Here is a 24,841-nt window from a genome sequence, read left to right as displayed (position 1 = left end):
CTGGGGGCCCCAGTCCATAACAGCTGCCTTCAAATTCAGCACAACAGGCTTGAAATGAACATGAGGGAGGCAGTTAAGAAAAGGGTGCAGAGTAGCTGGTGTGGCTCACTCAGCCACCACCGCTAGTACTTGGAGGGCCCAGGGGTTCTGTGCACGCCTGGCTGCTTCACGCTCCTCCCAGCTCAGGTTCTTAACAATCTGGGGCTGAGGACCCTTTGAAACTGACAAAAACAATGGACTCCCCTGAGGAAAGTGCTCATAAACCCTTGACATGGTCTCAGGAGATCATAGGCCCCCAAAACTCATCCTCGAGTAGATTCCTGCTGGGACACATAGAAACTGGGTAAGGAATCTAGCCTACAAATCATCATTGGATAAAGCAATTCCACTTCAGGGTACATAATCCCAATAACTGGAAGGAAGGACTCAAGCAGGTGTTTGCACACTATGTGCACAGCAGCATTATTCACATTAGCCAAAAGGTGGAGGCAACCCCAGTGCTCATGACAAATGAATGGATAAACAGTGTGGTCTGGCCATACAAGGGGATGTTTGTTACTCAGCTTTAAGAAGGAAGGGACTTCTGTCACATGCCACGATGTGGCTGAACCTTGAGGACATTATGCTAAGGGAGATAAGCCAGTCACAAGGATAAATACTGCTTATATCAAAGGTACCATTTATTTGAGGAATGAGAGCAGTCAATCACAGCAACAAAGAGCAGAAGAGGGGTGTCGGAGGGTGGAGACAGGGGGTGGGGAGTTAGTGTTTAGTGTGGACAGAGTTTCAGTTCTGCAGGATGAAAAAAGTTCTGTGGACGGATGGCGGGTCCTACACCCTACAACCCACTGGCCAGCTGCAGAGCACAGGCGGTAGGGTTCCTGTGACCGCTCAAGCTGGGGTGCGAAGTGCACAGACAGAGGACGCTGCAGGAAAGGGAGGGGCAAAGTCAGGCCCCCCCCTTGAAAAGCTGCCTGCTCGGACCGGGTCGTGGGAGACAGTGCCGCTGGAAAGCTCAGTCAGTCAAAGGCAGGACCCACACAGCCCAGCTGAGAGTCGGCTCACCCACCCGGAGGGGCAGACGACTCTCCGTAGCCTTTCATGTCCACAGCCAGCACCCGGAAGCCTGCGTGGGCCAGAGCAGGGATCTAGAAAACAAACGTGCAGGCAACTCCGGTGTGCTCTCGTCAGTCTTGGTAACTGTCCCTCTTTGCTTCCTTCTATCCCCCGTTCTTGTAAATGGCTCAATTCCAAGCACCACATTGTGCCTCTGGCATCCTCACCATGGGGTGGGAATGAACCCACCTGGATAGGGCTGCCATGGACAGTTGGAGGGTTTGTGCACTGTACTTAATGCTATGCCTAAGAGAATACCCTTCCCAGCAAGGACCTTACAGACTTCTCTTTTTATTGCAAAGATTTCCTGCAGGGGACTTGAAGCGTCTAGAAGAAGTCTGCCCTCTTCTAATCAGCAAAGGTGGCATCTGGACTAGCATAGCTCTGAGGTCTGACATTTCTGGGGTGTCACAGTCACACCATGGAGACAGTGCTCCACTGTGAGCTTTCAGCCTCTTCATGACAGTCCAGGCTGGGCCACACCATCCGGGCTTTGGCCTCCCGTCACCCTGATGGTGGCAGGCCTCCCTCGCAGTTTCCCTTACCTGGTACCTCCAAGAGAACCAGCTCTCAGGAAATCCATGGCAGAGGCACACGGCGGGGCCAGAGCCCTGCTCCACAAAATGCAGGTGCAGCCCAGGCTGTAGGGAGAGGTGAGTGGGGAGGGGGCACAGCGCCCAGCCGGGAGGACCTGGGCACCTCTCAGCATATGGCCAGATCTCACACAACCCGCTTTCCGAGCTCAAGACCCCAGTGCTGGAGGAAGGTATTGAGACACAAAGGCCAAGCGTGCAATAAAAACAGGCAGATTTCACTGTAACATAGGAAGTCTGAAAAGAGTTTAATGTTGGGAAAAGAACAAAAGCAAAACAACTTTGCCTCCTTCTGTTGGAGTTTCTGGTGCTGTCTGACATGCTTCCACATTTTAAACTGCGGGCTCAAAGTGCGTGGAGCACCCTGGGCACCGCTTTGCACACCCTGACGCATGGTCCCTATCTTCTACTGATTTCTGAGGAGCGGGACTTGTGGGAAATACTATTTCCCCATGAACAGTGGAGGCCCAACGACTGTGAGAGTTAAACGTCCCTGCAGACCGTCTCAGGAGGCCTGGTTAGAGTACTCAGCGGGCGGAGGGGACGTTCACTTACCTTTATGGGCACGTACCCATGGCTCATGTCCCCTGGATCACACGGGGCTGGCAGAGGTGCCGCAGACGTGAGAAGCTGTAGGTAGGAGAGGCACAGTGAACCAGGCGGCTGCAGCTCCCCGCCACAAGAAGTTCTGGGAGAGGTTACAAAACCCCAGAGCGCTGGCAGCAGGAAAGAGCTCCCAGGTCACCCGGGCTCAGGATGGACACGGCAGGAGCACAAAGTTCACAAAGCAGCCATCCCATTATCGTGTTCAAGTCAGCCGCAGTCAGGCTCTCTGCACCTCTTTATTAGTCTGCAGAGCTCCCAGAACATTTCTACAGACTGGGTGGCTGTTTTCTCACAGAAGCTGGAAGCCCAAGGCCAGGGTGAGGCCTCCCTCCTCGGCATGCAGAGGGCCGTCTTCCCTGTGTCCTCGTGCAGCCCTCCCTGTGTGTGTCTGTGTCCTGATCTCCTTCTCTTGGAGGGATGCCACTCATATCACAAGCCCACCCACGTGATCTCATTTTCCCTTGTCACCTCTGTAAGGGCCCCATCTCCAAAACCAGACACACTCTGAGGTCCTAGGGGTTAAGGCTTCAACACAGGAATCTGGGGACACAATTCAGCTGTTAACAGCCTTCTGGTTGCAGGCCCCAGTTCTGTCCTCTGGAGCCCCATGGGGTCAGATAAGCCATCTTTGCATGACATGTAGGTGGAGAGGAAAATTCAGGAACAAAGGGTTGTTAAGGGGTTTCTGTAACCTCCTGGTGTCGGCTTCCTTGAGACAGAAACGACAACAGATAGGGTGCTCAGTAAACGTGTGTGTGAGCCCCATCAAATTTATCTTAAAGCCATGAGCCCCAGGACCTTGGAATGTGACTGCGTTTGGAGGTAGAGTCTTCAAGGTGGTGATAAGGTTAAATGTGGTCATTAGAGTGGATCCATTAGAGTCACAATCCAATCTGATCAGTGTCCTTAGAAGGAGATTAGGACACGTGCAGATGGAGGGCCAGGTGAGGACACATGGAAGGTGGCCATCAACAAGCCAAGGGGTGAGGCCTTGGGAGAAACCAGCCCTGCCCACGTTTTCATCCTGGACTTCTGGCCTCTCAGTGACACTGCTGCCCCAGCCACTCATCTGGGCTCCTCTGTGGCAGCCCTAGGAAACCAATACAGCTCTCTCCAAGAGAACAGTTGTCCAGGGGCTCAGTCAAGCGCCTGGGCCCCCACCCCTTCCTCCCAGCTACGCCGACACCAGGAAAGCACTGCATCACTGCCAAGGCTGGCATAACTCCTGGACTCAGGAGGGACAGAGACCTCAGGGAAGCTCAGATGAACAAAAAGTGCCTCAGCTCCGCCAGGCAGGCTAATCCCCACGCAGCTCTGGGGCGTCAGTAAGAAGTCCCAGCCTCCCATATGAGGGCCAAGGTCTGCCTGGGAGCCATCCCTGACTGCCAGAGGTGCACTTGCCAACTCCACTTGAGTGCCAGCAGTATGACCAGGCAGGCAGGTAGGGATGTGCTGCTATGCCCACTGGGGCAAACTGGACAGGGGCATTCTCAGTATTCACTCCAAAAAAGCAACATCAGGTGACTTTAAAAGCCCCACTCTTGTCTCCCCACCCTGTTCCCTCCACTGTAACTAGAACAGATTCTTGCTCTCAGAGCACTGTTTCTCTGCTCGGGACTGCAGAGAAAGATCTCCAAGGACATCATGCTGATATGGCACACGGGGTAACGGACTGCCCCCGCAGTCAGTGCCTGGGAGCCGCACTGGGGCGGTGGATGCCCCATCACCGCTTCTCCTCCCATGGAGTTTGTCTCCCAGAGATGCCGAACAGGAAACCTGATGGTGCAGATGCAATTACCTGCATCCCAGTCACTCTCTCCAGCTCTCTCAGAGCCCTGTCGGGGTCATGGACGAGGATGGTGACCATTCCCAAGTCACGTGCTGGCTGCAGATTAGCCCCGATGTCATCCAAGAAAACAACCTGAATCCAAACAGCACGGATACAAGCGTCACGCGGGCCCAAGCGCAGTTCATGCACAAGGGACACCAACAGAGAATCACAGTGAAATGGGGACAGAGGTTGTGTTCTGATGATGAAATTAAGGGTTACTTCTCTCCATGCAACGGTTTACTCTTAAAATGAAAAACAATTAACATAAGCATCACAGATAAACATGTTCCCACACACCTACTGGTTTCAGCTTGAATCCTGAAACTGTGAGAAGGTTTAGAAAGGATATAAACTTATCAGAGTGACATTAAAATTCATCTTGGAAAATCAACATGCATGAATAGGCAAAAAAAAAAAAAGACTGGAAAAGAACTGTAATAAGGGCAGATAATAAAATTATGAAGCTACAGAGGATAAAAAAGAAAAAGTTTGGCACTAGAAAGGAAATAGGCACATCAATGAACTAGAAGACAGTTGAAAAATAGACTCAAACACACAAATGACAGGAGAGGAGAGAGGAAGGGTCTCGGAAGGAGCCTGGAGCCGGTCAGGGTTCCCTGACGGAGGTCAGGCTGCACCTGATCAGCTTGCGAGTGGGGTGGGGCCGAGAAGAAAGGGTCAGAAACATCAGGGAAAGGGATTCAATCTTGGACCTTTCTGAAGATGAGAGAGAGCAAGGGGAATACAAAGAATACAGTGTTTCAGAACAGGTAGTCCAGGGACGGCACGAAGACAGAATTCAGGAGTGCCTAGAAAGAGACCGCTACAACACCGGAGCCCGTTCCTACTCGCCCCTTCGTGGCGTGATCCTGATTAGCCTTGGGGGTCTTGGGAAAATCTCCCGAGTCTACACTTCTTTACAGGTAAACCAAGACCACTGGCCTAGCAGCTTTTATTTGACAATACCTGCTTTGACTAAGGTGCTGTAAGACCCACAGAGAGGGGCCAGATGCCCACTCAATAGAACTTTCTAGACTGAAGGAAGGCATAAAAGCCCTTCAGAAGTCCTGGTCTGAGAGAGGCGAAACCTGCCACTAGATTAAGAACTGCCCTGCCAGGCCCCATATGCTCCCACTTGCTTACTTCTCCTCAATTTTTCTTGACTATAATATCTCTAGAACATTCTCTACTGAAAGGAAGTAGCTACATACCTCACTGGGGCTGGCCTTCAAGGTGTCTAGCATGAACGTATAGATCTCAGGCTCCGGCTTGGCCATTCCGATCCTGCATGACTCGATCAGGAAGTCAAAATGCGGCCTCAGCTCACACAGCAGCTGGGCCAGGCAAGCCCTGTGGGTGCTGTCATCCAGCCAGTTGTTGGTCAGGATGCAGGTGGTATATCCTAGGCGAGAAGTCACCAGTAAGTGGACCAGCCACAGAATTATGCTCTGAGCAGCTCAGGGTACCCCCCAGGGAGCCCCAAAGATGGGGCCAAGTGGGGTTCTGCTCACTTACATTGCTCCTAATGCCTAGCTTCTAAACTGACAAAATGGAAAGCAATCATAGTTACCTACAAGCACCTCCTGTGACAGAAACACGAGAGTGAGCTGGGTATATTACATGCTTTCAGAAGCCTGGATGGAGACAGTACATCCCTTAATTCCTTGGAACTGTAGAGCAAGAGGTTGTGATAATCATTTGATCAGAGAGTTCTGACATCTATCAGCTCACCTGCTCCTTGCCACCTGAGGGTAGGAAGGGCCGATCTTACTATACCGGTTCTGCAGATGAGCAAACAGAAGGGCAGACAAATCAGAGCTGCCCAGAGCAGCCCAGTGCAGGCAGAGCCGAGCTAGGCCCAGCACCCTGCCTTTGCAGTGGCTGCCACTCCCGTATGCCTCCCAGCTGCGTTACCGCAGACCCTGCTCGACGGTATTTCAAAGCCCCTTTCTTGGCTGTTGGACGCTGCACTCCCACCTCCAAACTACAGCAATGTAAGCAGAGAGAGCATGTTCCCCTGGCTTCCTCTGCCTAACCAGGAGGTGCTAGGAACAAGCCCCAGATGCACTCAAGTGCAAAACTCTTTCCATGGAACATGAGTGAGAAACGTGGGCACAGAACGGCTCAGTCACGACCAGGTAAGTCTCCTGGGAAGTGGATGGAATGATTTAAAATATGCCTGTGAAGCAGAGCCGGGCTCTGACCCTAAACAAATGCCTACTGAATGAACATGATTATGTGTCCTAGACCCTTGACGCCAGCTGACTTCATGTCAGCCAGCTCACAGCTCAGCTACTCTGGTATCTGGAGGGAAAGAAAAATCACAGTTGCTTAAAAGGCCTTGTTTTTTAATTACTGTGACAAAGAGCTGGGTCATTCAGGTCATTACTGGTGTTGCTGGAGGGAAAGAATTTTGCTCACGAGGTAGTCTCTGGCACAAATTGCTTTACTAAATAAAATTCTTTAATTTTTTCCAGCTATTCTGATAGTGCTGTTTTTCGTCAGTGGATAAAACTTACTTGGGGGCTTATGTTTTAAGAATGGCTTTTCCTCAAGGCTCAGGAGATTTGTCAAACACATTTAGATGTATTCTGACCCAACCCTCCAAGGCTTCTGGTGTCACTGAATTAGACAATGGCCAGACTGGATCCTTACCCTTCTTCTTGAGAGCAAGAGCTGCCTGAAGCATGGGGTGGCTGATCTTTCTTGCTGAAACTGCTTTGCCAAAGATCTGATTTATAGAGAAATTCTCAGGGAGGCGGATTCCAGAGTCCTGCGAGCATTTCCTGCAGTATTCTTCCTGGAGCGGCACCCACTGTAAAAGTGAATGGAGGAGGGGCTCTGTCAACTGGTACAACCACGTGGAAAAGCTTTGGGTGGCATGTGCTACATCTGCACACATGCATGCCCTGTGGTCCTGCAACTGCAGTCCTGAACATATACCCAGTGGAAACACCTACATATGTTCACCAAAAAACAAGTACAAAAACATTCATAGCAGCCCTATTCCTAGGAGCCCCAAGCTGGAAACTACCCCAGTGCCCCTGTCATGGGCTGAATTGTCTCCCTCCAAAACTCATGTTGCGGTCTTAATCCCCAGGACCTCAAAGTGTGACTATCCTTGGAGATAGGGTCTTGAAGGAGATAAGGGAAGATGAGGTCATAGGTGGCCCTAATCCAGTATGGCCGCTGTCCTCATAGGAGCAGGGGATTAGGACATAGACACACATAGAGGAAAGACTCTGAGGACACATGGAGGAGGTGGCCATCTGCAGGCCCAGGAGAGAGGTTTCACAAGAAACCAACCTTACTGACATCCTACTTGGCTCCCAGCCTCCGGAACTGGGACAAAAGAAATTTCTGTTGTAGAAGCCACCCAGACTGTGGTGTTTTGTTCAGGCAGCCCTAGCAAACTGATATACCCGTTAATAGCTGAATGGATTGTGATATATTCACCCAATATCATAGCAGCACTATTTCTATGAGTCCCAAACTGAAAACTAACCCAAATACCCATCAATAGCAGAATGATAGAGAGCCCAGTAGTAAACCCATGCATATGTGGGCAATTAATCTACCACAAAAGAGCCAAGAATATACAATGGAGAAAGGACAGTCTCTTCAATAAATGTCGTCGGGAAAACTGGACAACACTGTGCGAAAGGATGACACTCAAATGGATTAAAGACCTTGGAACCATAAAACTGCTAGAAGAAAACGTAGGTGGTCAGCTCCTTGGTATCAGACAAAAGCAAAGCCACAAAAGCAAAAATAAACAAGCGGGACGACATTAAACTAAAAGGCTTCTGCACAGCATGCAGGGGCGACCTACTGAATGGGAAAACATATTTGCAAAACATCTATCTGATAAGGGGTTAATATTCAAGCAATGTAAGGAAATCCTACAATTCAATAGCAAAAATGCAAACAATCCAATTAAAAAATGAGCAGATCTAAATAGACATTTTTCCAAAGAAGACATACAGATGGCCAACAGGCACATGAGAAGATGCTCCACATCGCTAATCATCAGGGAAATGCTATCAAAACCACAGTGAGCTATCACCTCACACATGCCAGGATGGCCATTATCAGAAAGACAAGAAATAACAAGTGTTGTGAGAATGTGGAGAAAAAGGAACTGTCAGCACTGTCTCTCCAAGAATTAAAAATGGAACCATAAGATCCAGCAATCCCCCTTCTGGATATATATCCAAATAAAACAAAAAGCCTAGCTTGCAAAGGTATCTGCACCACCATGTTCACTGCAGTATTATTTACAATAGCCAAGATATGGAAGCAACCCAAGTACCCATCAGTGGATGAATGGGTAAAGATGTGGTACATATATACACATACATTTCAGAATACTCCTCAGCTATAAAAAAGAATGAAATCTTGCCATTGGCAATAATATGGATGGACCTTGAGGCATTATGCTAAGTGAAATAAGTCAGAGAAAGACAAATATTATATGAGCTCTCATACATGAAATCTAAATAAAGAGAAGAGAAAGAAGAGGGGAGGGGAGAAGAAAAAGAGAAAAGAAAAGAAAAGGAGAAAAAGCCAAGCTCATAGATAGAGTCCAGATTGGTAGCAGCCAGAGGCAGGTTGTAGGCCGGGCTGGGGGAGTCCAGGGGGATAAATGGGGAAAAGGAGGTCAAAAGATAAAAAGAAAAAAAGTATACAAATGCCAAAATTGATGTAAGATGAAATATAAAATGTGACTAGACTAAAACCATGAATGATACTGGAAAACTTATGAAAGAATTCACCTTTCCATAAAAATAATAAAAATCCTCCAACCCCAGACTGTTAAATAAAAAATCAATAAATAAAATTAAGAGAGAACATTACATAAGCAGATGTGCATTTAGAAAGATCATCCTAGAAACAGTGAAGGTCACGGATGGGATTGGAGGAAGGGAGAATGATTGGAAGAGATTTTCTGCAAGTTCCCACCGTCACAAATCTTCACCACTGGCATCTGTGGCCAGGAACTCTGCCTTCCCTTCTGCTGCCAAAGATGAACGGTCTGTTGCTCTCACCCAACCTCCACTCCTCCACGGGGCACTGGAATCCACCCCTTTAGGCTTGCGAGGACACGGCCCCAGCGAGTCTCCCCTCTTTATTCCCCCTCTGGCTACCTCCCTGCCTCCTGGCTCACTGCCATCCGCACACAACAGCACGCTGTTACCATAAAGAAAACCTCTTTACTGACTCTACCGCCTCCCACTCCGCGAGCTCCACGTTGCACCAAAGCTTCACAGTCTTCAAACCCTTTCCTCCCGTTCTTTCTTGAACAAACTCTAATCGGGCTTTCACCTCCATATTCCGCAGAGACTCCTCTTGTCCAGGTTACCAATGAGCCCCACGTTGTGTTGCCATGTCTAAGTGGCCCTTGCCAGGCCTCGTTTGACTGGACTTGTCAGCTGCACTTGACATGGGTAGCCACCCCCTTCCCCTGAAACTGGGCACTTCTGGGTTTTCAGAACTCCACATTCTTCTGATTTTACTCATATCGATGGAGATTGATTCTCAGTCTCTTATTGTTGGGTTCTTCCTCGTCAAACTTACCTTTCACTTTAGAGTACCCTGGACTCTGGCCTCTTCTCCATTTATATTCCCTTCCTCCATGTTGGTATTGAGCCCAGGGGTGTTAAAAATACCAACTACATGCTGTAAATATATATATTTATTTAGTCTCCACCTCTTTCTTGAGCTCTGGGTTGTATATCCATCTCCCTGTTCTACACTGTATTTGGATATCACTAAGCATCTCCAAGTAGTACATTTCCCAACCGAGCACCTGATTTCCCAGCCTCACAGCATCGTGTCCCTATTCTAATTAGTGGCAACTCGTACTTCCAGCTCGCTCTGGCCAAGAGCCCCTGAGTCGTCCTTAACGCCTGTCTCATGCTGCACAGTCAATCCATCAGGAAAACCAGTTGGATGTACCATCAGAATACTCCCAGAATTTGACCACTTTTTACCATTTTCACGAATATTACCTTAGTCTAGGCCACAACCACCCCTCACCTGGATTTTCCAGTAGCTTCCTTAAGGGGTCTCTATAATGAGCCTCGCCCTCTCAGTCTATTCACACAGCAGCCAGAGTGAGGTTTTAAAAATGTAAGTCAGATAAGGTTACTTCATGCTCAGAATCTCCCAGTACCTCGCTGTGTCACTCAGAGTAGGGGAAAAAGCAGAACGGATAAGCAGACTGGGGTATATTCACGCAATGGCATGTCACACAGCACTGGGAATAAAACTCTCCACACCTGTGACACCCGTGGTGCCCACAAATGTTATGTTGAGGAAAAGACACCAGGCACAAAAGGGTTCATCTGTGTGATTCATTTACATAAAGTACAAACAGGCCAAAGGGATCTATACAGTTGGAACCTCTCTTGGAGGGGTAGGGTCTAGAAGGGGCGTAAGCGGGGCGGCCATGGTGCCGATAATGTTTTATGTCTTGATCTGCATGCTGGTGACGTGGGTGTATTCAGCTTGTGAAAAGTCATCAAGCTGTACACTTTGTGTAGTTTTCTGTTTGCATAGGGTACATAAAAGAAAAGTTAAAAGATGACCTGCATTCTCAAGATAAGACTTTTTAAAAGACAAATTGAACCTAAGTAGCCTCTTCGTAGTACATTTTGGTTTTTCAGGCCTCTTCCTCTAACCATACGAGTGTCCTGGAAGCTACACACAGGCTGAAGAAGTCTGAATGGGTGCTGTGTTTTCATAGCAATTATTAGAAATTCACTGCAAAATCCCTATGTTCATAGACAATCTGCAGAACTGCCCCTCTTTCTTACCTTCCTACAGCATTACTGCAGCTTTGTTATGGATTCAAGCTTCAGTTATGTTTCCTCCCAACAGTATCATTAGTTTTCATTTACCAGTTGTCACAATGTGTGCACACACGTGTGTGTGTGTGAGTGTGTGTGTGTGAGACAGAGATAGAGAGTTTTAAGCAATTACTATGTATTGAGCACTTACTGTAGGTCAGGGCCTGTGTGAAGCACTTTTCAGGCATGGTAACAGCCTGTGAAATGGGTAGTATTATAGTTCGCATTTCATAGATGGTAAAACTGAAACTTGCTGGGGTCACACAGTCTATAAGTGGGCATTGTGAGTCAAACCCTAATATCTAACTCTGAAGTCACCCATTGTTATTAATTAATAATCCACCCCTCCCAGTGGCCCTGTCTGATAACAGCTACTCTAAGGATGACTACCTTCAAAAAACAAAGAGAGAATAACAAGGGTTGGTGAGGCTGTGGGAAAACTGGAACCCTTGTGCACCGGTGGTGGGAATGTGAACTGCTGCAGCCACTGTGGAAAAGAGTATGGAGGTTTCTCAAAAAATTAAACACAGAACTACCATATGACCTGACAATTTCACTTCTGGATAGACACCCAGAAGAACTGAGAGCAAGGCCGTCAACCGATACTGTGTAGCGTGCTCACAGCAGCATTACTCCTACCAAAGGTGCAGCAACCCGAGCGTCCATCAGCAGAGGCCTGGATCAACAGGGTGTGGCGTTGCCACACACAGCGGAGTATTACTCAGCCCTACAAAGGAAGGAAATTCTGACACAGGCTACAGCATGGATGGACCTCGAAGACATTATGCTAAGTGAAATAAGTTAGTCACAAAAGGATGAATATTCCAGCATTCCACGTACCTAGAGTAGCTCAATACATAGAGACAGCAAGTTCAGTTTTGCAAGCTAAAGAGTTCTGGCAACAGAAGGTAGTCACACAATGAGAGTATATTTAACACTACTCAATTATACATTTAAAAATGATCAAGATGGTGAATTTTATGTTATATGCATATAATTTAAGGGGAAAAAAAGGCTACTTTGGCTGTTGTAAGAACTGAGCACAGGCCTTTGAAGCCTTGCAAATTTCCCAATCACTAGAAGGCGCGTGTCCTTCTGGCAGGCCCAGAGAAACAGCAAACCAGTGTCTCTGGGCCTTCGGTCTCATCTTGTGGAGTAAGTATTTATAAGAGGTAAATGGGTGAAGCAGACATAGCCCCGACTGCAGAGGGCTTAACGGCGAGTGCAGGAGATTAGGCATGGAGGCACAGAATGCCTTCTCAGTGGGGTCCACGAGGCATCCCCGTACCTGGGAAAATGTGATCTCTCCCCTCATGAGGCGGGCACTGGAACCATCTGGGCCTCCCTTCTTGAAAGCTTCATGCAGAAAGCCCCTGGAAGACACACAAAAGCAAGAGCAACATGAATGTTCCGATGACTTCATCACGGTGGCCCATGCGGACGGACACTATGATATCCGTGGACATCCTATCCAAGGCATTACCCAAGGCGTTCTGCCATGGAACGGGGAAATGCAAAGTTCAAGTTGGGATCTTTGCTTGGAAGGAACAATCCAGCTGGGGATACAAGACCATAAACTAAATGATAAACACACTCACAGAGGAAGTGGCTTATGGGGGACCACCCAGCAGAGACGCTCCACCTGGAGGTACTTTCAGCATTGCCACTTAAGGGACAAAATCAAGGCTGGCATGTGGCTGTTACTGTCTTCAGCTCATCTGCACATGGCATTGCTTTATTAGCTCATATTTTTCAAAAGGAATGCAATCTTTTTCCTCTAGTTTTGATTCTGCATATACGGTTTCTATTTTACCTTAACCTCATCTAATTTTTAAAGTGTTCTCATGTTATGAGCTGAGATGGGCCTGCCACTTCCAAATTCACACGTTGAAGTCCGAATCCTCAGGACTTCAGGATGTGACTGTATTTGGATATAGGGTGATTAAGTTAAAGAGGTGATTAAGTCAAAATGAAGTCGTTAAGATGGGCCCTGAGCCAGTATGAGCGGGGTCCTGCAGAGGAGATCGGCATAGACATGAACAGAGAGAAGACCACGGAGAGAAGCTTCAGAAGTCAACCCAGCTGACGCCTTGATCTTGGACTTCCAGCCTCTGGCACGGTGGCTGAAGCCACCCGGTCTACGGTACTTTGTTACGGCAGCCCTAGCAAATTAACACGCCTCGGTTCATAGTCACGCCTTCTACATGGCCTGGAGGAGTAGCAGACACAGAGGTGGGTACCAGCTAATTCGCTTCTCGCTTCCCAATATTACTAAATAAAAGATCCCATTCCACTTTCTTGTAATTTCCCATCCCGAGGGGTGGGTCAGCCACCCTCACATGGGGAGACACCAGGAATGTGTGCGTGGCAGGTAACACTCTTCTGTTCCCCTGCTCCCCTGGCCTGTTTCTGTAACCACATCACCACATCTATTCCACTGAGTCCAGACGCTGACTTACCATCGTCAGTGCCATGCTCCAGGCGAACGACTGCAATGCGCTGGCACTGGCAAGCCCGTTAGAAGCATTTACCATTCCCACGTGCGGGGGCACATCTCTCCAATCTGGAGTTCTGTTTCTGTTAACAGTCAACTATCTTGAATCCAACTAACCCTCTTGCTGGTAATAGCGATCAACTTCGGGTGAAATATAAAAAGATATATTCCTTCCATTTGTAGCCTTCTCAACTTTCTCGTAACAGCAATGGCTTTGCCACAATTATTTTCCATTACACTGTAATTACATACTATCAAATTCTCATGTATGATTGATAATGGTTTGTAGTAAATTTATAGAGTTGGGCAAACATCACCACATTCTAGTTTTAGAACATTTCCATCACCTCAAAAACAGACCTCATGTTCTTCCACAGCTGCCAACCAGTTTGAAGAAGTGATACAGTTCGACTCCAATCTTTAATTGGGCACCTAAGGCCTGCAAGGCACCATGCTAGGTGCTGGGATTCCATCCTGAAGGGGCTCACGGGAGAACAAGGGAGGCAATATATAAACAATTAACTGTAACAAACTGCGTGGGAGAGATGGGAAAGCAAAGGGAAAATTATTTTTTTCTGCCTGGAAATGGGGATTGATAAAAGAAGAGGAATCCAGGGAAGAATATAGCTATAGAGGGAGGAGACACCAATGTATCTTTAAAACAAAAGCTGCCAATATATCAATAAAAAAAGAAAGGAAGAAAAACAGTTTGAGATAAAAAGAACATTGTTGGATTAGAAACACGAATTCCAAACTTTAAGGGTACTTAATAAAGGCAGTGAACAGTGAAATGGCTATTACACAAAATGAAACTAGTGAATCAAGGACGCAATAAATTTTCCAGGGAACAAAGAGCAAAATAATGAAGCAACTAAAATGAGCGGTCCAGTGCCTAACCACTCGGCCACCTCGTCCCTTAAGCAACTAAAATTAATAAGCAAAAAGATAAGACTATGGAGACCAAAAATTCCTTCAATAAACAAACAATAATAATTCCAGAAGGAAAGATCAGAGATGCAATAGTCAAAGGAAAATGGGAGAAAATCTGTCTGGACTAAAGAAAGATTTGAGTCCTTAGGTGAAAAGCATTTCCTAAGTCCAGGAAAAATTAATGAAAAAAAACACTAGAGGCATATACTGGGGGAGTATCTTAATTCCTAGGATAAAAAAGTGTAACAAACAACCTTTTGTGTAGAAAAACAGATTATACACACACAAAAAAACAATTAAGACTGACATCGGCCTTCTAGTCTGCAACTTTAAATGTCATATATGTGTGTGGCAAACCTTTATGTATAGGGCTTACTTATTCACTTTCTCAGTGATGTCTTTAGTGAATGGAAAATCTTAATTTTAATACCTAATTTGCCTTTTTTTTTTGGCTTATGATTACAGCTTTCTGTGTTCTTTTAAGAAATCTTTGCTAACCTAAAGTTCATAGATTTCTTCTAGAAGCTGGATTATTTTAGCTTTCACATTTAGGTCTATGATCAACTTCAAAATAATATTTGTAATAATGGTGTGAGGTAGGGGTGAAATCCCCCTCCCAATATGGCTATCATTTGTTGGGAAAAAAAAATCTCCACATTAACTTTTGGTGGTGTCATTGTTGAAAACTCAAGTGACCACACATGTTGAGGTCTCTTTCTGGACTTGCAACTATGTTAAGTTGATGTATATTATTACAGTTCTATTTTAAAGAATACACATAAGGCAAGGTCTGGGAGGGTGCAGAGAGGGTCTGTGTCCTTTCCCCATGAAAGCGGGGAACCTCACCTTCCCAGCAAATCAGAGGGTCCACCAGCCAGGAAGCTCCACTGAGCTTCAGTGTCCCAAGATTTTACTGGGGTTTCATTGAATAATCAAATCATCTACCACCTGATTGAACTCACTCTCTAGCTTCCTCCCCCAACCCAGGGGTCCAACTGGCACATCTGAAGCTCTGAAGCCCCTCTGAGCATCCTCAGTAGCATAACAATGGCACCCTATCACTCAGGAAATATCAAGGGTGTTCAGAAGCTCTGTTCTAAAAGCCCAGGGCAACATCAGACAAATTTTTCATTATACAACAAACAGAGATACCAATAAATATGTATGCTGATTATGTTCATAGCATCTATACAGGCACATTAAAAAAAATCACAGTCACAAGGAGAGTAGAAACAAATGTATCCTTACAAAGACTTTTGGGTAGAGGGTGGGAGTGAGGTTAGAAAACCAGCCCAACTAAAGACAGGAAAAACAGGACAAACATAAGAAGAAAGGGTAAGTAGAAAACATGAAACATAAAATCATAGTAGAAATCAAAAAGAAAGTGACAATCTGATACAAAAATGGGTAAAGAGTATAAAGTGGTAAATACCAACGGAAGAAACACAAATAGCCAATTAAAGTGAGTGGTGAAGAGAAAAATGTAAACTGAGAAGACGGTATTTTTCATCCACCAACCTGGCAAATGTTTAAAGGGCCGCCTCCAACGAGGGGCTGGGGCTGGCCTTCTCCCGCACTGTCAGGGCAGATGGAACTTCCTTGGAGTTTTGTTTCTGTTAACAGTCGACTATCTTGAATCCAACTAACCCTCTTGCTGGTAATAGCGATCAACTTCGGTGAAATTGATCTATCAATATCTATCAATATTTTAAATGTAGATACATTCCAGCTGGTGACTTCACTTTCAGAAAACTGCCCTACAGAAAACTGCAGTGACACGGTAACAGTGACAACTTAAAAATAACTGCATGTCCGGCACCAGGGAAATATTTAAATAAATTACAGTATATCCATATTGTGGAATACTATGGAGAGGTTAGAAAAAGGAAAGGTAGATATATGTAAATGGACCCAGAAAGATGTCCAACTACTAAGTGAAGTGATTAAAATTTAGTAAATTAAGTAAAAAAAGTTAAGATTTAAAACAGTATGTGTACTGTGATCTTATCATTTATTTATTTTAGTTTGTCTCTCTACCAATCTACCTACCTCCCCATCTATGCATAAATGTGTCTGCAAAAAAAGTAAACACGTGACAAGCTGACAATCCCTTATCTGAAACCTCAGAACCAGATGAGTTTCAAAACTCAGAATTTTTCAGATTGCAAAGGTAAAATGGGGGATATACCATATAGTAAGAAACACCTCTGGGAGTATCTTAGGTAGCCCCTTTAATCAAACTCATTAATATTTCTGTAGTGAAATGTGTGCCTACTTATAACAGCAGGATAGATAATGATAAATAACCTCATGCTTGTTCAGATCAGATTTGCTACCAAATGAAGTCAGGTCAGATTTTGTAGTCACATGAAGTCAGATCAGGTTTTATTGCCAAAGAATTACGAAACAAACTGTGTGGATGTGTTTTCCTATGTGCATATATATAACAATAACAATATTATACACAGCAGTAATAGTAGTATAACTCCACTCGTGTTCCTGGAGCCTATTCCAATGTGTGTAAGTGTGTGGGAGGGGGGTCTTCCCACCCTAACACCAAGCAGTTCTCGAACACCAGCAGGGTGTCCAAGAACTCAACTCAGTTCTGCTGCTATCTGCCCGGAGCCGACCTGCCCGGCTACAAGCTTGCCCTTTACCCCTGACTCCAGATGCCGGGTAGCAAGTCCCAAGCTGTTACCTGCTCACAGAACTCAGGAAAACATGTTTACCAGTACAGGGTACAAGTTAACCCCAGATGGAGAGAGACATAGGGCAAGGTCCCAAATAAAGCAGCTTCTGTCCTGGTGGAGCTTGGGGCCTGGTTGGGTGGCACGTGCAGGCAGTCCGGGTTCCCAAGCATAGAAAAGCAGGATCCAACTGGACAGGCAGGCAGAGCAGAGATATGCTCTTCTCAGAGGTTTTGTGAGGGCTTCATTGCATTAGTCATGACTGACTAAATTATTGGCCATTGGCTGATTCAGCCTCCAGCCCCTTGAGGGGGTGGGGGTCCAAAAGCCATTAACATGACAAAACACCCCTTTCACCTTTAAGACTGCACTGTTTTCAGGAACAGTGGGTGAAGACCAAATGGACCTGGGACCTGGGAAATACATAATACATATTTGGTCATCTGAATGATCAAATATGTATAATAATAAAGACTCATTATATTGAACAATGAAACAAACAAAAACCTTGGCTTCGGATAAATGCCTAAGTATCAACTACAATTACCTGGGATGGGGGAGGAAAAAGGAAAGGTGAACAGGGGCTGACGTTTCCTGCTCGACATATTCTGTTCAAGAGTGTCATAGGAAGGATATATCTGTGTGTTGTGTAATTAAAACCCATATGTAAAATGAAAAATAGGAAAGATGCTTCAGTGACTACTTGACTGCCCAGAGGTGCAAAATGCAACCACAGATTTGGGGACGGCCCCAGAAGTTCCTGGAAGCATTCAATAAACATTTCCTGAGACAGTATACAGGATATGAATAAGAGGTCCTAGTTCTCAAATATTCTTCTTTGTGTAGTTGTTGATCACTCGTTTCTCTTGCTCAAAAACAACTTCCTGAGCACTGCATACGGCAAGCACCTCAGGTTCTCAAGTGTACGTTTTTGAAAGAAACTGACACTTTAACCACCCCTACTTCAGTCCAGGGGCACCAGGCAGACCCTCCTTTTAATGGGGAAAGGCATTAAATAAAGCACGTGACTGTCTACCCATCAGATCTGGATCTCAGGGAACCAACCTGGCTCCTCCAGATCATGTCCGCCTCCGTTGCCAAGGTAACCGCCATCTGCAGCCCCCTAACCCTCAGAGAAGCCTGGTCTAGGGGCCCACAAACCACAGTGAGCGTCAGCCTCTTTCCTTGTCCCAGTGTACCTGATCCATCACCCCAACCTTCAGCTACCTTGAGGTAGGGCACTGATTATTTTGCTCCCTGTCCATGTCATCTCAAAGCCCCTCAAAGTCACCAGCCTTCAAAGTGGGTACACGCTCAGCCTGTGGGACTTCCATGTCCCACAGCAACACAGTCCCAAACCACTTGCCCACTTCTGTCCCTCTGAGTCCCCTCCCGCCTGGCTGCACTGGAATCTTGCGTGTTCTCGTCCCCATCCCATGCCTTCCACTCCTGGCCTTTGCTTACAATGTTCCCTTCACCTGCAGAGTTCTCCCCATCAACCTCCTACAGCTCTTCTCAGGATCTGCCTCCATTTAGGCTTCCTGATTCTCCTGCTCAGACCTCATTGCTCTCTCCTTTGAATCACCTGAGAACTTTTTACCTCTTAGAGCACAGCCTTCATCTTTGAACTATCTGTGGCTGTCCGAACTTTCATACCAGATGCCAACCATGTTGAAATGCAAGGCTGGCCCTTCAGACTCACCTTCTCAATTAACACCTGCACGACTGGTTCACAACTCCATAGGCTAACAAGTTCAAGGTGAAGGACTCTGACTTCCCAGAGTCAGCTAGCATTGCTAGGCCTCTTCTTTGGCTACTGGAAATAATCCCTACCATGGTCACAGAGGGAGTGTGTGAGTGAATACAACGCTAGATAAATGGAATACATCCAACGCATCACCCTGCACATGCATGAGACTTTTGTAAATAAAGAAACGTTACCGGGAACACAGCTGCCCATCCACCTTACCTGTTACCTAATTCAGTCCTCACAGAAATTTCTAGGGTTAGGTATTTTCTTAATTTAAGACTAAGACTGAAGTCTTAAATGTGCTAAGACTAGGACTGGTTAAGTAAGGTCACCCAGCAGTACTAGAACTGAAACTTTTCACGTGTGTGGTTCAGCAATGCTCTTTATAAGTACCCCACGTTTGTACACTTGTACCTTGTGACTTGAATCACAGTCATGTTCCCCACCACATCAGTAAGGCCACAGGGACAAACACACCTCGTAGCTTACTCTCTTTTTATGTCTTTTTTTTTTTAATGAAATGTATGAGTCAAGAGGAAGTAAAGCAACACTATGGTTAAAAGGCCTTCTAGGAAATAAGCTCACGAGTCCTTCCTCAGCTTACCCCTCTGGCAAATGAGCTGGACTGACAAGCCTCGATCTGGAGGGATCCACTGTCAATACTACCCTCAAATTCTAATTATCCACAATGTGGTTATTCAGATTATCAACAGGTAGCCGCCTTATTTTTGTTTATTGGCAACAAGTACCTACTGATGTATTTACTACTGATGTTGACATATTGATATCAATTTACTATTGACAAACTTAGTGTAAAAGGTGAAATAAAATGGGGTCACTTATGTCAAGGGGTTTTATAAATGAAGCTGGCTAGTCATGAAGGGGGTAGACTCACAAATGGAATACATCCAACGCATCCTTATGTACACCCTTATTGGGGGCACCATGAACTTTCAAACTGGGCCAAACTACAAAAATGCAAAATTCCTGCAACTTGCTACATTCTGAGATTTTTGCTTACTGACCTTAGCAAATAGGTTATGTTCAGATAAGATTAGTTTTCTGTTGCTAACACCAAGCAACATTCTTTGTAAACAACATACCAAGCATTCTTTATTTCATTTTTAAAAATCCATGACTTTTTGCTCCCTAAAAAAATGGGATGCTGTTTGGGTTGCTACACAAATCTGTGTACCCAATTGTAATTTTTTTGATCCCAAATAAACTTGCTTAATTATTGCCTCCTGACAATCTTAGGTTGACCTTATTATTGAGGTTTACTCATGCCCTACAGATTGACGCCTTTCCCAGAACAATGGCCAAGGGAGGTGGGAAGTCATAATGAACCAGACAACAGAGAATCCTAGACTGGAAGGCAGAAAAATTGGTTTCACAGTCCCCTACGTCTAATTATGCGTGATCAAGTTAATCCCCTTGCTAACCCTGTTTTCACATCTGAACAAATGAGCAATGCTCTAGATTCTGAGCTCCTTTATGGCCTGGCACGCTTGCAGACACCTGTTTGTTATAATTTACATAGTATAACAGGTTTAAAAACCCCCGTTGGCCTCTGGTATCGTATAAATTCTAGAATTCCTTAAACGGGGCATGTGGTGCATTAATTTGATAGAGTTTCAAATCTACGTGCTTATCACAAAGACAAAAAATGAAGTTCTTTTTAGGAGTAGAGTTGTTTTGATGCAAGAGGGAAGTGAAGCTGTGGCAGGATGTCATCAGGTGGTCTGCAGTCACTGACAGGCACCCAGTTGCCCAGCTGCTGAAGGGTTCCCCGAGGGCTTATCCGTGACAACATGAAGAAGCAGGGACAGCAAGGGGACATTTAGACTAGGAATACTGAGTTAGTGGGGACATTCAGATGTTTGGTTGGGCAAGGCGACCCCTTACTGATCTAAAGAGCTCTCCAAGGACCTTGGGGCAGTTTCTCCAGCTCGAGGAAAGAGGACTCTTACTAGCAGCGCTGAAAGTCCTGCAGGGGCCCTGCCAGGGAGATCCTCCCACCAGTCAACACCAGAATCCTTGTTTCCTAGCAACCATCTCTAGCAACAGGGGACTTTTACTTTTGCAGAGTACCAACTCATAAAGGTAGACCGCAACTAAATTTGGACTTTATTCCTTTCATTTCCCCTTGCCTGGAACAAAAATGGAATTAATCTATCATTGATGTGGAGTATATTATTTTATTGCCTTAGTAAGAGACATTATCCTGTATGCCACTAGCTTGCGCAATTCCTGCCGTGAATCCGAGTTAAATAAACTGCTGGCAAAGACAAACTCAAGTCTCTGAGCATTAATTTGCTATGAAACAACACAGGGCCGAATTCTCAAAGCTTCCACCCTACTCATTATTCTTGCCGGTAGTTTGTGATTTACTCTTCCTTGGGTGTTGTCAGGGTGATATTTATTTCTTTTTAACTGTTTAGTATGCTTTCCTTTCTTCCTTCTATTAAGAAAAACACATGTTCATAAGTAGAAAAAATGGAAAATACAAGAAGGTAGAAAAATGAAGTAACTAATTCATAATCCCACTGGGATTCATCCCAGCGATATTTTGGGATATTTCTTCCAGACACTTTTTCTACATGTAGCTTTTCTTGCCCCTTATGGTTGATACCATGCTGTGTAAATAGTTTTACATTCTGGTGGGTGTTTTTTTTTTCACTTATTATAACAGATTATTTTCTGATGAAATCTCACTCTGAATGTCACCTTTATTGGTGACGCTTTCTGGTTTACCATTTCCCAGCGATTAGGCTTTGGGGCTGTTTCTTTAGTTTGCTATTACGTATATATGAGTAAAGTTGAAACGCACAGAACCTTTTTCTCTTGTAAACCTCAGCGCCTTTTAAGAACCATTCCAGTACAAAAGGGAAGCACAGAATTCAGCGAGTAACTCCTCTCACTTTAGGAAAAAGCTTTCAGTACTGAGGGCAGTTTCAGAGTCCTTTTAGAGATTTAATTGCTCGGTATTAAAAGACAATGGATGTACTTACATACCCGGGGTTTCAGGGCCCGGTAAGGGCTCTAACCCTCCGCAGGGCGCTCCCCCGGGCAACCTGGACGTGCGCAGGGACCCCGGGCCCACCCGCGCAGCCCCAGCCCGGGGCCCCTTACCCTGGCAGCGCCAGCTCCTTCTCGGCGCGGCCCAAGTGGCCGAAGACCGAGGGCAGCGCCAGGACCCCGTCCAGGCCGAACACGGCCGCACGCAGCGCCATGGCGCCCCGCGCCTCGGCCTCCCACCCGGGAGAGGAGTCCCCGCAGGCTCGGGCGCCGGAGTGGAATCCGGGCGGCGGGGTCCCCGCGCGGCGAGCCCGGCCCCGCCCCCTGCCCGGGGCTGACTCCGCCCCTGCCCTGAGCTGGCCCGGCTCTCCTGGCCTCGCCCTCCGTCCCCTGATCCGCCCCGCCCCCTGCCCGGGCCGGGGCCACGCCCCCTGCCCTGGTCCCGCCGAGTCGCGCCCCACAGGGCTGTCCTGGTGTCGGGGCATCCTCTGCTTCCCGGCTTATCTCCACCGCCTCCGGCCCCGGGACCGGGGCTGGGATCCCGCCTATGGCTTGACCGCCTTGGGCCAAGTACCCCCGCGCTCCCACGGCGACTGACGGAAGAGGCGGACCCAGGTCCCTGGGACATGCTGACCACGTGGGGCGAACTTGCCAGGCTTTTCCCTGAGAGAAGGGAGGCCTGAGAAGGGCTCAGTCCCTGCGGTAGCCAGCTGACTGGCGCAGAGGCAGCAGCTTCTGGCCCAGTGGGGGTGTGTCCAGGACCCTGGCCTGGAGGTCACTCTTCCATTCCTTTCAAAGGTTGTGTAGGTTCACAAAAGACCCTGAACAGCCAAAGCAATCCTGAGAAGGAAGAACAAAGCTGGGGGGATTATGCTCCCTAACTTCAAGTTCTACAAAGCCACAGTAATCAAAACAATTTGGTGCTGGCGCAGAACAAACCCAAATTAAAACCACAATGAGATATCACCTCACACCAGTTAGGATGGCCAACATTCAAAAGACAAGGAACAACAAATGATGGTGAGGATGCAGAGAAAGGGGAACCCTCCTACACTGCTGGTGGGAATGTAAATTAGTTCAACCATTCTGGAAAGCAGTATGGAGGTTCCTCAAAAAACTAAAAATAGAAATACCATTTGACCCGGGAATTCCATTCCTAGGAATTTACCCTAAGAAAACAAGATCACAGATTCAAAAAGACATATGCACCCCTATGTTTATCACAGTACTATTTACAGTAGACAGGATATGGAAGCAACATAAGTGTCCATCAATAGATGAATGGATAGAGAAGTGGTACATATACACAATGGAATACTATTCAGCCATAAAAAGAAAACAAATATAACCATTTGCAACAACGTGGATGGAACTAGAGGGTATTATGCTCAGTAACTAAGCCAGGTGGAGAAGACAAATACTAAACGATTTCACTCATTTGTGGAGTATAACAAAGCAAAACTGAAGGAACGAAACCAGCACACTCCAAGAAACGGCTAGCTACAACCACAGGGAAGGTGGTGGGGAGGGCAGGTGGGGAAGGAGGGAGAAGTGGATTAAGGGGCATTATAATTAGCACTTACAATATAGGTAGGTCATGGGGAAGGCCATATATCACTGAGAAGACAAGTAGTGACTCTAGCATCTTACTACGCTGATGGACAGTGACTGCAACGTGGTGGGGAGGACTTAATAATATAGGTGAATGTTGAAACCACAATGTTGTTCATGTGAAACCTTCATAAGATTATATATCAGTGATACTTTAATTTAAAAAAAAGGTTGAATAGGTTCCTAATTCCTGTATTAAATCTGTTAGAGTGATTTTTGTTGCCTGCCTAGTGCAATACCTGTTAGGAGTACATATGTACATATTACATAAAAGTAGCAAAGTCAAGAGGAAGGACACACTGACAGGACTGGATGTTATAAATCCCCCCACTTTGGGGAAGGAAAATAAGAAACTATTGTTGCCAGGCAGCTGCGTCTGAGGAGGTCTCTCCCCGTGCACAGCACCAGGTGAAACCTTCAACCTGGACAGTGGAGGGTTCTTGACTCTGAATGAGAAAGAATTCTCTAACAGGTGGGTTCTTGACTCTGAATGAGAAAGAATTCTCAAGCAGGTGGGTTCTTGACTCTGAATGAGAAAGAATTCTCAAGCAGGTAGGGAAGGACTTCGTTAGGGCAGGAGTAGTCATGAATGCCAGCAGCCTTGCAGGCAGCTGAGGGAGGGAGAGTGCAGAGGGGAGGAGGAGGGAGCTCACTGAACTGCTTGGCACAGGAAAGTCTCCCTCGCCAGCTCCTAAAGCCAGGGTCACCGGGTGTCCCGTGTCTGCTTGGATCTGCACTGCCCACTGCTTGGGTGCAGTGGGGACTCACCCCTACTACCCAGGATTTGGGGAGCCGTGGAGCACAGGATGGAGTGAGATTATATTCTGAGAACTTCCCAAAGAAGGGCGATTTTTAGGCAGGCTCCTGCAGCTGCAGTTCTCCCCAGGACACCTGGGCAATGGCAACCCACAGGCCCAAATCAGAGCTCGCAGCAGTTCCTCCCTAGTTATCAGGAGTAAAGAGAAGACTAAGTGGAAACTTGGAAATAGAATGAAATAGTTAAGAAACAAAGACGCTTTTTTTTTTGTTACAATATAGGTAGGGAGAGACAAAATGCAATTAAGTTGAGCAGTGAGTTTGCTTAAAGGAAAGGAAAGTGCAGGCAACCTCAGAGAGGAGGTGCACTGAAAGGCTGGGGTTCCCTTTTTTAAGCATTTTCAGGAATGTGACAAAGGGCCAGGGGTGTAGACGTGTCAGGTGGTCTCAAGATACTTATTTCTGGTGAGAGACACCAGGTCTCTCCTCTATTATCAGTCCTCCAGCTAATTCTGCAAAATAAACTTAACATGAAATTTATTGATCCGGTTTCCTCCCCAGGATAGTGGCTTCTCTCTGGGAGTATATATCAGTTAAG

At 46.4% G+C, this 24,841-nt stretch overlaps 1 protein-coding gene across 1 annotated transcript in view; it reads right to left on the bottom strand.

Moving 5' to 3' along the window:
- The window catches only part of EPHX2 (epoxide hydrolase 2), a 51,789-nt gene extending 29,603 nt beyond the window's left edge, over positions 1-22,186 (bottom strand). The window contains exons 1-8 of the mRNA XM_037024613.2: positions 21,991-22,186; positions 12,286-12,370; positions 6,802-6,961; positions 5,358-5,548; positions 4,114-4,236; positions 2,265-2,339; positions 1,662-1,757; positions 1,070-1,148 (exon numbers count right to left, since the gene is read on the bottom strand). Of these exons, the coding sequence (XP_036880508.2) occupies positions 1,070-1,148; positions 1,662-1,757; positions 2,265-2,339; positions 4,114-4,236; positions 5,358-5,548; positions 6,802-6,961; positions 12,286-12,370; positions 21,991-22,091 (910 nt within the window). The 5' untranslated portion in view covers positions 22,092-22,186. The remainder of the gene's footprint in view (positions 1-1,069; positions 1,149-1,661; positions 1,758-2,264; positions 2,340-4,113; positions 4,237-5,357; positions 5,549-6,801; positions 6,962-12,285; positions 12,371-21,990) is intronic.
- Positions 22,187-24,841: the final 2,655 nt, after the last annotated feature.

The sequence above is a fragment of the Manis javanica genome, chromosome 3 (assembly GCF_040802235.1).
Source record: "Manis javanica isolate MJ-LG chromosome 3, MJ_LKY, whole genome shotgun sequence".
NCBI classification, from domain to species: domain Eukaryota; kingdom Metazoa; phylum Chordata; class Mammalia; order Pholidota; family Manidae; genus Manis; species Manis javanica.
Note: the sequence above shows the minus strand (reverse complement) of the source record. Positions and strands in the feature narration are given on the sequence as shown.